Genomic DNA, 13,900 nt, shown 5'->3' with positions numbered 1-13,900 from the left:
GGCAAGCAATCTGTTCACATGACAACAGAAGAGTATTTCAAATCTAACACAAACACAATACAACAAACGGCCAGTGCCTGAACTCTCCTAAGGATAAACTGAGCAGAAATTCAGACATCTTTACCTAAGGACATGGTAAAACATTCTAGTGCAAGATGAACACTGGGCTATACCACTAAGTGCAGAGAAATTCACCTGCACATAGCAGACTACAATCCACATTTCCACAGATCATAGAGAACACTACTCAGGTTTCAAGGGTCAATACTAATTGGTTAGTGATACCAGCAACTCCTGTTTCACCAGTGAGAACCTGCCCACACATTCAAAAAGCATGAACGCCTCTAAATCACAACTGATTTCTACAGTACCTATACACAATCCAATAAAGCAATGCACTTGGCTTAATTTAATGCAACACACATGAAATAAAAGGAAGACTAAATATTGTATGTATAGTTTTGTCACCAGGAAGCATCATGCAGGCACTGATGGGACAGTCTGGGACTGCAGATACACAGTAGTCTGTTTAATACAGGACTTACGATTCCACTAGAAACCTTGTTACAGTCTTCAGGGCTAAATTCCCAATGCAAAGTGCTTCTGCCTTATGAGACAAGAAATTGATTCTCATCTGTTTACTTGAGTTTTAAGACCCTGTACAATTTAAAATAAACATTGAAGACTTTTTGCTCATTATCTATCAGAACTTAATTTTTGCCTGTATGAAAACAGGTTTCCGAATTGAGTATTTTCTGGATATTATAATGCAGCTTTTGGGATCTCCTTAAGAGATCAATCCACCAACATCTGTTTTAATAAGAAAACTTCTGAACAAGACTTGTGGATTCAAGATTCTTTTAAAAAAAACAAGTTGAATTTTGCCCTTCCTGATTGCAGCATTGTCCAACCTACCACTCACGCCACAAACTGAGACTGAATTTGGGGTCCTGATTCAGATACAAGTCAGATTTGCACCAGGATGCACTACCAGGCCTGGAATAGAAGAATATTACCTAGAGCAACATTTACAAACCAACTCCACCATTCAAAAATTTGGAGACCATTTCTAATGTCCTTGAAGTTACCTCAGCACACTTGCTCCTCAAGGACTAATAAACCAGAAGTCCAACTCTTTTGCATCAACATGCAACAAGTGAGGAGCTCAAACCACTTTATTGGTGATTTTTACTAAATGCACTGGAAGAAATTCCTATTAGAGTACTATTATACATTCAGATCAAGCCTGATATCAGAGTAGATTCTTGTATCAGTATGAAACATCCAGAAACTGTATTTCCATGAAAACAAAATTCATAGAACATTCTAACTTCAAATATAATATCCAGTCTTCACTGAGGATACATTTGGAAAATTGTTCATGCCATTACTTTGGTCATCTCAGAAGTATTAACACAGCCCCTGCCACCATAATCCACCTGTATTCCTTTGGTTTTACAAGGCAATAGGGAAGCTTATTTCCCATTTTATTGTGGGCTGACCTTGGCTGGACACTTGGTACTCCCTGATCTGTTCTATCATTCCTCTTCTCAGCAGGACAAGAGACAGAAAATCCCATGGAAAAAAAATCATGGGTCAAAATAAAGGCAGTTTAATAAAGCAAAGGTCACATAGAGAAGCAAAGCACAAAAAAAAAACTTACTCCCTACTTCCCACTGGCAGACAGGTCAAACCACTTCCCAGGAAGCAGGGCTTCAGTATGCAGACTGTTGCTCCAGAGCACAAATGTCACAGTAAGTGGCACAAAGCTCTCTACAGAGACTGGAAATTTCCTCAACATACATGTTTCATTTCTTACTTTCAAGACTTCTGGAAGTGTTAGTGCCATCTTGCCATCCACTTAAGTTTTGCAATAGCACTACATACTACTTAGAAGTGGGATTGAGATAATTACCCATTTTTATTAACTTATCCAAAATTAGTCTGTCTTCACGCTCCCACAAACATTGGAATTCACTTTTAACAGTGCTTCTCTACCCACAAAAAGTCAAGCACCTCAAGATGTTTAGAACATCTCACACAAAAAGCCACAGCACTAACCTACCCTCCTCCATGCTCTGCACTTCCATTTCTTGCTGTATTTTACTTAGTTTTGAGCAAGATTTTCACACTATCCTTAATTTAGAAAACTTCCTATGAACATTCACAAATTCCCACTGTTATTCAGAGAATCCTTAATGATTACCAAAAAAATATGAAAGTCAGAACTCACACAATTTAAAACAAGCTGGTTTATTATTTGCAGTTGAATTTTCCACAAGCCCATACAGGTGTTCACTTGCTTACCCAGCACCATGCTCTGTGGTACACTGATACTTCCTAGGGAGACAAAACATCCACAAATCCATCAGTACAGAGAAATCCAATGCTGAATGAATTTCTGAAGTTGAATACAGTTAAGTAAGAAAGTCTGAAGGCAACAGAGAACTGCAGTTCCTCAAGAGAAACTCCAATATACTTAAGTAACTGAGGCCTCCTTACTCAGGTATTACAAGCTCAGGTCACCTTTGCCTTCAGTCCCACCTGAAGGCTGAGGGAAGAAAACTAATCCAGAGAATGGAAAGAGTACCGCAATGTCTATCACCCTTTCAAAGTCAAGAGATCAAAGCTTTCTTAGTAAGCAGCAGTAAATCATTATAAAGTCAACTTAATTTCCAAGCGACACCAAGGAGCTGAGGTTCCTAATCAGGTAACAAAAGTATCCCTGCTGTAATTTGCTATTACGCTACCTGCACTTTGTCCTATCCCTCACATACCAACACTTCTTACAACTCAAAAGTTACCTGTCACGAGGCAAAGATGTGAAAAGGTATTGAGAAACTTGAATAGCTAGGTACAAGGGGATGGCTTCCAGATAGCAAACGACATAGCTGCTCTTTAGTAATAATACTGTCAGGAACAAGTTATTGGTAGCAGAGTAACACACTACTTTTCTATAAGATTTAGCTAGATCAGAACAGAACCCCTTCCGGAAAACCTAAACTACAGATTCTGCCAACACTCTATTCCCTGCTTTTCCTTCTTAAAGCAGGGAAAGCACAAATAGTCTCTGCACAGGAAACTTAAACTCATCCCTCAATTAGTCAAGGAAAAATAAAGCAAGAAAACCTTCACTGTTGCTACCCACATAAAATAAAGAAGATACTGAGAAAATGTGTCATTTTAACTGCTCCTAAACCATAGACTTTCCCAGACAAATATTTTACAAGTCAAAGTTGAGGAGGAAACCACCTATAAATAAGTTGCTGTGGTGCTCAGAATATCAGCACCGTTCCAGAGAATATTCTTAGAATTGCCCTTGGTAATACACACAAAATAAACCAGATAATGGAAATCATCACTTCAGCAGGATATAAAACTCCTCTCTTTTCATTGTGTAAACTGTTCTTTGAACAATAACCCAAACATCTGCATAAACGAACAGAAGCCTGCTAAACAATGCTCCTCCTTAGTCATGACAGGAGCCATCTGTTCATCCAGCTAGCCCCAGGCAAGTGTGGCAAGCACCACCACAACTTGCTCATGTTATGCATCCTTGTACTCCATGTTTCAGTCCATGTTATTTGTGTTTTCAAACTGCAACAACACTGGTGGCATTAATCATACCACCAGATGTATTAACAGACACACCCCCCTATTAAAGGCTCCAAATAGATAAGAAAATTACCTCTGGTCTTCAATTAAAAGAACACAAGTGGACCATAGCCTTTTATGCATAGGGAATGCCAGCTTGTAGTTTCTACAGTTATACCTGTCCTGTTGGATGTACTTTCTCCTTTCTTCCTTCCTATTCTATACATTTTTTATATACTTAGCCTAGTTGTTCTTTCAACCGAATGCTACTTTTTAAGGGGACACTTCATGGAGTTTACTGGATTCTACTCAAAACTCCCATTAAATTTTCACGGGTTAACCCCTACATCCAGAAATGCTTGAGTAGGTCCTGTTATTCCAAATTTCAGTGCCCAGCTGAAGTGAATACCTTTTCCTGCACCTTGCCCACGCAGCTCTACCAGCTCCCTGCACTCACTACTGTCGAGGGAAGCAGCTCATCACTTGCCGCTGCTGGATTCGCCCGTACACCGGCCAGACCCTGGTACCCATCAGAGACAACAAAACCAGCCGCCTCGGCGGACACACGTTTTATTGTGTTGAAACCTGGCGTGGGCAGGGCCGAGAGGCAAGGGAGAGGGACCCGAGCCCTCCCAGCCCACGGTTGCGCGGTGTGCGGCTGCCGCCTGTAAAGAGAGAAGCCGGGACCGCTCCGTACCTGACCCAGTTGTCGCGGAACTTGCTCTGCTGGGGCTGGTTCAAGTAAATGGTGCGGGCTGGTGCCTCGTCCAGATCCGCCGCGGACGTGGCTCCGGACATCTCATCATCCGCCTTCTTATAGCCCGAGGTGGAACAGACAGGTCCTGCAAGGAGAGCGCGGAGGGGAGGCGGTCAGCGAGGGGCCGCACCCAGCGGAGCCGAGCCGGCAGCTCCCGGGGCCGCGCCGCGGGGAAGGGCCGCGGGTGGGCGGCGGCTGCGAGCGCGCCCTGCCCGGTGTTTACCACGGCGGCGGCTGTAAATAACGCGTGTCCGCGGAGGGGGCGGCGGGGCGGCCGCAGCCAGCTGGCGGCGGGGACAGCGCGGGGCCCGCGCCCCCCGCCCCGCGGGGATGGGCCGAGCCCCGCCCCGGGAGCGCCGCCCCCGCTCCCGCCCGTGCTAGAGCCGCTCCCGCCGGGAACCGCCGGGCGGCCCCCCCGCGCCCCGCATCCCCCGCCTCCAGCCTCCTCGGCTCCGTGCGAGGGAGGCAGCCGCGTCCTGCGCACCGCCGCAGGGCTCCGGCTCCCCTCGGTTCCTAGCGCTGCCCGCCCGCGCGCACATCCCGAGCCCAAACCCGCGCTCCGGGAGCGGCACAGCACCTCTGCCAGAGCTCTCCCAGGCCCCCGCGGGGGCACCGAGCTGCCTTCCCCTCCCCGAGCACCGTGCGGGGCTACGGCCGGGCGTCTAGGGAGCCTGTCCCTAAAGCTAAGGCTCGGACTGAATTGATTAAAAAAAAAAGAAAAGTCTTGCTTTACACGTGCAATTTCAAAGCTTTGATTTTAAGCGGCAGAAGCATAAAGTAATTTTCATTTCCCACTGGGTCTAGAGTGAATTGAGTTCCATAAGCATTGCGTCCTTTTACAATAAAAGAATGCAAAAACATAAAGGAAAAGAGCTAGCTATTCCCTCTGTCAAGCCTCAAAACATTACCGGAGTTGTGGAGACAGATATATTGTTTTCCCCTTCCCTCTTAAGCCATGGAGATACTTTAATTTAGTTGAGCTGTAAATAGATAAGAATTTATCCGTTTATTGAATAAGCCATGGATTTATAAGCTAGCACAGGTAGCTCTAGACAAGCGTATGACAACTTGTTTCTTAAAAATCTAATAAAGGTGTTACATTAGCATCATTTGAAAACTTCATTCAAAGGTTAACAGAAGCAATAAACTGTCCTGTGAAGCTGTAAACTGCTGTAAAGCCAAATCTATTTCTGATTTCTGTATGAAGCTAAGATGACACTTCAACAAGCTGATCTGCTCGGATAGTGGCTAAAAAGGACTTCTGCAATGAATGGGAGAGGCCCCTGAAATTACATCCTCCTTAACTAAAGCTGGAAAATTTTCAGTCCTACACAACCTCAGCACATCGAACACCTAGGTATTTGTACTCTGTGTAAACTTGTCCTGTTCAACAGAACACACTTGCAAGCTAACATCCCGCTCACCCCAGACTTTCCCAAACCTTTGTTCTGTATTGCCAGTGCAAACACGCTCGGTATTCTCCAGGCGTCAGCCACTGGAGGGCAACGTTACCCATTCCTCATACACCACGGTCATGCACATAACCTTTGCGGGGCCAATAAAGCCGATGTAATTAACACACTGATGTGCTTTCAACAGCACCGCCTCTTGCCCAAGGCAAGTGTTGCACACTGTGAAGTCATACTTTGGAGACATTAAGCCGACTTGCAAGTTCCAGGCTAAATAATTGATTTTCTTTCATTCCAGTTGATACCAATTCAGACAGCAAAAATATACCAGCTTGATCATTTTTACTTAGTGAAAAGAGACAAATTCAGAAAGTGAATTATGAAGACTGTAGACTATGCAAGGCTATGCCATTATGATACTATATTAAGTTACTCAGCCTGAAGAAGCTTGCCATGACACAGAAGACCACTCAGCCTTGCTGAATGGATATTTTCCCCTTCAGAAAATCAGAACTAAATGCACTACTGGATATTTGTTGTCCTTTCCCATTGATTTCATGTTGTGTAACTGCAAAGGAGATCAAACAACAATACTCTTAAGAGCATTAAGTGCAAGGAAGCAGCTTTCATCAGTTTTCCTAATCAAGTGCCAGAACAGAAGTGCAATTATTCTAGAACAAATATGCTTTAAAAATTGTTGGGTTTTTTTTTCAGAGATCTTATTTATTTGGAATTTTTTTCATAACATTCTCTGATGATTGAAATCTTCCTGCTGACTAGTTCTCCTTGCTGCAAAGTATTATGAAGCTGTCCCACAACTTTAAGGATTAATTGAGTCAATATAGCTGATGAAGTTCAGAAGTATTTAGGTTTAATTAACATACTATCCTTTTGGCTGCTCTCTTCAAGACAGGTGCCTCAGGGACAACCTGTCTCATTATTTAGGTGCACTGAAATATTTCCAAAGCAGACTTACTAGAGTGTAGAAATAGTTGTAATAAGGTTTTGGGTTTTGGAAGTGGATCAAGGCAGCTGCTTCAACTCTTAGTGCAATAATGCTCATTTTGGAAGATTATCCAATAATCCTGCCCATCAGGAATGCCTTCCACCTCCCTCCCCTGTCACTAAGCAGATCACATCCAAAAGCCTGCAGAGAGTGGGCTTTACTACTGGCTGTAGATTCTCTCTTTTTCTTGCATTTCCAAAAAAGTTAAGGAGCCCTGAGCTTCTGAGGGTCTCCCGGTGGGCAGCAGTACCAGGGGTTACATCTCCTTCAGAAGTATCCCCCTCAAGGACACCTGACCACATGCAGACCATCACTTCAGCCATACAAAAGTAATTTCACCTCTACTTCTTGTTTCAGAAAGGCTGTAGATAAACACAACAGACTTGACCACCTCCAACACTTGTGGAACTTGAAACAGAAGGCTCAGCAGCTCTTGTTCACAGCAGTGTTTACTTCCCCATACCCAGAGGAGTAAGATTCATTGACTTCACTTAAGGGCATGCCAGCTTGTTACTCTCTCCCACAAGACTTGGACCTTTCTTGTTACTCATCCTAGGACTTGCAACACTGCTATGCAATTTATTTTGCATCCAACTACTCATAACTTCAATTAGTAGTAGTAATAACAGACTGCTATCTCATAGCCTCTTCATTTAGAAGAGCCACATCAGATTTAGCTTACGTGTTCAGCTACATCGGATTTTGACTGTCCTAATAATATTGATCTTAAGTCTGCATTACCAAATTGTTTAAGTTGAAAAAGACCTTTAAGATCCTCAAGTCCAACCATGAACCCAGCACTGCCCAGCTGACCCTAAACCATGTTCCAAAGACACAACTACCTGTTTCTTAAGCGTCTTCAAGGATGAAAACTCAACTATTTAGATCTTAGTAGAATTTAAACATTGTCTAATACACCTTGCTTCAATTCTGAGACATGAGACACTTTCTGCAGGAGGTTAATACTGTTTCCCACAGTGCTTTACAAGTTCAATGAGTCAGACTTGAGTTATAAACTCCCTTATAAAAAGCCCATTCATTTCTTCAAGGCTCTTACTTTACACTATTTAACAAGGTTTCTCCTAAAAATAGATGGGATTAAAGCTTGACAAAAATAAAGAGATTTTATAGCTTTCTCTCATCATTAAGAGAAACCGGACTTGACGCCCTGACAAATTCAAATGGCATTTATTATCACTGAAAAGCAATGAATTATGGTTTAATACTCTCACATCACTGGGCCTGCAAAGATGACATTTTTCCATGTGTATCTGTCTCCTTAATGTCTTCTCAGTAACAGTCATAGCTTCTGCATGATTGTGTAAATAGTGTTGTGATTTCTGTAGTGTTTTGAAAGCTGAGTCACTTGGGATGCTTGTCAACTGTCAGAAGTCACAAGAGAACTCATGCCAGAATTTTATCACTTTTCACTTAGGTAGATCAGCCAGCTAGTTACTACCTCTAACTTGGTGAAGTGCTTGATTGCTCTAACATGTGTTGCATTTTTAAGAACAAATGATTATAGATCAATTAAGCCCCTCACCAAAACATCAGAACCACACTCTATGAGAAACATCTGGTTTGTACAGAAGTTCACCAAAGGCTTCATGCCATTTAGAATTAAAGCAATGTTAAGAGCATTTACAGCCAAGAATAATGCTTCTGATTCTGCACACTGCTTGCAGGACTAGGATCTAGTACAAGAAAGAGCTGAAGTACACTGAGGTAAAGAACCTACCCCTATCTGAGAGCAGAGTTGGGCTACAATCTCCAAGGATCCTCTCACCTCAAGCACCCTGTGATTCTAAGCTCAGACACTCACAAGTCAAAGTTTAAGTAGCCATACAAAGTTCCCTGTATACTCCCAACTGTAAGAAGTGACAGTTTTGAATTGAGACATATGAAAGACAGCTTTCTTCAGAGTGAAAGAGAGTGTCACCAAAAGCCTTCAAACTTTCTCATTTACAAAAAACATGGCATTTTTGTTATTGGCTAAGCCTCAAAGAAAATGACAAAGTGAACACCTGAAAAGCTAAGAGCTGTATTTAGAGAGCTGGCAGACGATTTTAGACTTTTCCTTGCACTGAAAAACAAATTTGGCTCTCAACAAGCCACTTGGATTCAGTAACATGCTCACTTTCTAGGGATAACATTTTTGCACAGCATTACTATCACAAACTGAGTACCAAAGATGACACCAAATGAGGAGCTCTGCACTTCAGAACTCTCAACACGTTAATATACAAAAAATTACTCTGAAGCGGACTAAATTAATTTGTTTTACCTGAAATAAGTTATTTCTTGCACTGTTTCCCTAGCTGCTCTCAACAGAAATGCAGCTGGAAGTTAATCTAGAAGCACATAAGGTAGGAGGTCAAAGAGGCAGAGCACACAGCATGCTGCCAACAGGAGATGCACGGCATGAACTTCAGCTACCAGGTCCTCCAAGAGAGCTTTGTTCCACAGGACTGGGATATTGTGACACTGAGTTACAACCAGTTCATATGGAAAAAACCCTGATGAACAGTGTTACGGTTTTCATTTTTAAGAATTTAGAAAATTGCCACAGTGTTCAACAGCATAACATTGTACGTAAATATTCTGACACGCTCATGTCCAAACAAAGGAAGATCTGGCAGATTTTACAGTGAACCTTTTATTTTCTAGCTCTTCCATTACCAAAAGTAATTTTAAATATGCTTTATTCACTGTGGATCCACGTCCTGCAAATTAAGATGCCTTTAGATCATCTGCATGCAAGTACCAGAGTTCATAATAGCAGCAGCCTTGAAGTTAATACACAGTTGCAAAACACCTCTCAGTTCTCTCAAGAACCATGCAAGAACTGTTCTGCTTTAAGTTACTCTAAATTATGTGACTCTTTCATTTGTTAAAGGAGAAGCAAATATAACACGGGATTCCTGCCCAAAGGACGCTTTCCCTAAATCTTAGGAGTAAAGCAAGTTGCACCAAGAAATTAAGCTATTATCTTCTTTAAAAAGCTATATTTAGTAGATGGGGTTCTAAAGATGTGTTTTACTGCAAACTGTTTCAGTTCTGTAAACAGCAACGAGGATGCTAATAATATTTACCTTTTAAGAACTTAAAGCTTTCAGCAGGTACAGTTAAGTGTGGTAACCAATTAACTTTTATCATGAAAATATGAACAAATCCTGTCAATTTTAATAGGCAGTTATAAAGCTTTCCTCATCTTTCCCAAGAGAGTGCCTTGCAGTTTGAGGCAAACCAGAACTTCTCTTTACTAAAAACAATCTTTTATACGTGACAGTAACAAGTGTAGGATTTCCATATGAATGCAAAAGTTGAGTAGCAAAAAGGAGCAAAGTACTGTACATTTTCACCCAGGACTTCACTGGCACTGAGCTTCTGAGCCAGCAGTATCTAATCAGCTTATAGGGTTAAGAGTGCTTCCATCTAGGATAACAAGGAGGCTGTGACAAATTTTAGTGACAGAAGAGGGTTGTTAGCCTCAACATACATAGTACATGAGAACACACGCACAGCAACCTTCAGACTATCACCAGGCTGGAGCATGAGCTCTCTGTCCACCTCCATCATTCCAGCAATTAGGAGCCCTAGAGCAGGTCTTGTCCACTAATGGGCTCAAGCGCTTGCTACCATGCAACACCAGAAGTGGGCAACAAATCAGTGCAGTTACTTACTGAAATGGTACTGCAGATTTCCAAGCGACTACTCAGTCAGTTCAAGCCCCTCCACTTGCCAGCTTGTGCAGCAAGGCACAAACAGCATTACGTGCAGTCCCAGGGAAGGTACAGTTTTTCTTACAGACAATACGAAACAGAAAAGCTGGAAGTAAACTCAGGTCTGACATTTTAACTTGTAAGTGCAAGTTAAAATACCTCCAAGTGCCTTTATTGTTGGTTTGGATTTTCAGAGGTTCTTAGGGTTTGGGGTTCTTTTTTGCTTTTTTGGTTTTGTTTCGGGGTTTGTTTTTTTGGTGGTGGTTTTTTTTTTTTTTTTTTCTTTTGCATGCAGAAAACCTGAAAGGATAGTAAGTGAGCAAAAGAAACAGATTAGAGTTCTTCAAACAAGATTTTATTCTTTAAAGTTACCCTGAATTTGTATCTGTCAAGAGCAAAACTGATTGTGAAAAAACCTGTGATCAGCTCAAGCAACTTGACATAGCTGTGGAACAGTCCTACTGTGAGTCAAACTTAGGACAGTGGGAGTTAAAAGCTCTTGGATAACTCCCGTGTTCAAGTCAGAACACAAAAAGACACACATCTTTGTAGCAGATGTTTTAGAGATGCATGGCAAGAAAGAACAGCTATTTTATGCACAGCAATGAATCAGTTTTGAAGATAGGAATTTTCTTCTGTGCAAGATACAGACCAATAAACAAATGAATAGAGACAGTAGCTCCAAAAGGATATTAAAAACAAATGAAGCTACAGAAGCACCAGAGAAGACCAAAGGAACATTAGTCTCTGGATTCCAAGATGCAAGGAGGAAGTTGTCATCAATCAGGCTAACAGATATTGCACAGGAAAGTAAACAGACACTGGTCTGTAACTTCCCCCCTCCTCTTCACAGCTATACAATGTGTTGTTTATCAAAATTAGCAAGACTAAGAAGGTATTGTTGGACAGGAAAGTTAGCCACTGGGATAGTGCTCGTGGACTTCTAGCATCTCAAAGAGAACTCCAAGGATCTCTGCAAAGAATGCTGCTATGCAATGGGGAGCTCAGCTAAGCCAGAAGATAAGCTTGGATATACTGGTCAATCCAAGAAGGACCAATCTGCCTGTGGGATGTAGTGACAGAAGATCTGCTGTGTTCTCATAAGTGCACAGACACTCAGCAGTATAGATGGCTCATACATGATTGCGTTAACAGACACACAGCATCAGTAGCTCTCACTTCACTAAACTGCACACATTTATGGAAGACTTCTTGTAGCTTCAGCTGATGCAAAAGCAACCACTGAGGTTAAAGAAACTAGAAGAACCAGAACTGCATTTGCTTGGCCCTGTTCATGTTAAGCATGAACAGGAATAGTATGTTCCTTGTGAAGTTTAGTCACTTTTCTTGTGTTTATCCCAGATTCAAGCTAAATTTGACAACACTAAAAAAAGATCTTTTTGAATAATCTTAAATTACTAACTAGGAAGTTCTCAGTTCTAAGAAATTCAAGGCACAAAACACTGCTGCTTTTGAAGAGCGTCCTCCAATTGTAAATGGAATTGAATGCCACAGAATCAGCTGGAACCTGGACTTTTTTTTGCATATGCTCAAATTCATTTGAATGAAGCAGCTAAATGTTATCACAAATAAACAAAACTAATTCCTAGCAGAACATTAGAGACTTCAGAGAACTAAACAGCAGCAAGCAGAATTATGCTACCTCAGGAGTTCAGCAGAAACTGTATACAAAGAGGATCCAGATGCACTCACACAGAAATACTGCATATTTCTAGAGACAGAACAGAACTCTTACTGAGGGAAGGGATAAGAAGCAGATCCACACAATAAAATTAATTTATTTCTGTATGAATAACAGACATTATTCAAAGCAAAAAAAAAATCAACTGGCAGAATACTCAGGTATGGGAAAGCAAAGGTGCCTATGGTTACTCATAGTCCAAATTAAAGTCTCCTTGGTGCATTTCTTTTTGCTTCTTGAAGTGACAAAATAAAGGCATAATGTTTCTATTCCCTCTAACAATCCTCATATGCAGTCTTGGTGAGGCCACAAGAAGAATATTGGTTTAAAATAGCTCTTCTCCATTTCCCAAGCAATTTTGTACCTTCTTACTAAATGTCAAAACCAAGTAGTTTCTGCTGATCATGCTGAACTAATAACACTGCACACGATCTATTCTTATTCTGCCTCAAGCTTCATAGCCACAACTGTCAGCTAAACTCCAAGGATGAAGACACATCACTAGTCAGAGAAGTTAATTCGTTTTTTTTCCTGCCTCAGCTTCCAAACTAATATTACAAAAATATTAGGGGGACTAGTAATTGACATCAGTTCAACCAAGTGGTTTATTGTTAGTTTAAGAGTTCCCGTATTGCATTGAACAAAAATGGTGTTTCTAGAAGCTTCACTCTTATCCAAACTCACTTGTGTATTTACAAGCAGTTTGTCACCAGAACTTGGACTTCAAGAAGAGGTTTTTGTTATATACAACATGGGCTTGATTTATAAGAACCAGTGGCATATCTGATGCCTGAAAAAAATAAATTTCAGGCAGCATATAAATTAGATCTAATAGCCTGACACAGAGTTGAATACTCAGCTACAGCAGAGTTTAAACTGTTCAACATCAGAATTTTAAATAGACAAACACTGCAGTTCCAGTAAGCTCAAGGAGACTCCCAAGCTGTCACTAAAATCCCTCAAGTTCAAATCCAAACACTTCCTGTGAAATAGGTTTTTTCAAAGCTGTTCAGACAATTTGCACTTCTCAGACTCAGATTCTAGTCTGAAAATTGAATTCCATATGTTCCAGGTTTCCAACAACTTCACAGATACTATAAAGATATGAAGGCATAAAAAAAAAGTCATCAATTTTTTCCAACCAACAGCACATGAACAAGTCCCAGAACAAAGACCAGTTAAGGCAGCTTTGAAGGAGGCAGAGGCATTGGTTCAGTGAGAACTCGATATACCAGGCACTGGGGTACCTGTTTTTGACACTCTAGGGAACAAGGTTTCTGCTATTGGTAATCCCACATGTCACCACTGCACTGCTCTTTTCAGAAATTACTATTATTTTTAACTCCTGGATAGCATGGCCTACCAACTGTCAGTTGAGTTTGAAACACATGTGCACATATTAGAAAGCAATGAACAAGTCTTCAGGACTTGAAGGGTCCTGAAGACAGTGTGGAAGACACTGGATTTAGAGCTACACATTTAACATAAGCATTTTGACACACAAGGCAACAGTGCAACTGCAAGTTCATTGGGCAAACATGTGAACACATTGTGCTCATTCTGTGTGACCTTTCAGCTTCTGAGATAAAAAAAAATAAGTTTCTTTTGAATTTTCTGCTAAGGAAAAAAGATCTTTCAATACAAAGGAAAAAACTTAAAATACAAACTATTGCATTTGAAAATGCATAACACTAATTCTACTCCCATCTT

At 41.3% G+C, this 13,900-nt stretch overlaps 1 protein-coding gene across 3 annotated transcripts in view; it reads right to left on the bottom strand.

The window, feature by feature from the left end:
• Positions 1 to 13,900, bottom strand: part of ATP8A2 (ATPase phospholipid transporting 8A2) — a 312,539-nt gene that overhangs the window by 270,327 nt on the left and 28,312 nt on the right. For 2 of the 3 annotated variants that reach the window (XM_030275104.4, XM_030275123.4), the window contains one exon: positions 4,292 to 4,436. In XM_030275104.4, the coding sequence (XP_030130964.4) occupies positions 4,292 to 4,436 (145 nt within the window). Of the gene's footprint in view, positions 1 to 4,291; positions 4,437 to 4,574; positions 4,721 to 13,900 lie in introns of those variants that run through there. The other variant, XM_030275129.4, reaches the window with a different exon arrangement.

The sequence above is a fragment of the Taeniopygia guttata genome, chromosome 1 (genome assembly GCF_048771995.1).
Source record: "Taeniopygia guttata chromosome 1, bTaeGut7.mat, whole genome shotgun sequence".
NCBI classification, from domain to species: domain Eukaryota; kingdom Metazoa; phylum Chordata; class Aves; order Passeriformes; family Estrildidae; genus Taeniopygia; species Taeniopygia guttata.
This window is presented reverse-complemented; position numbering and strand designations above follow the sequence as displayed.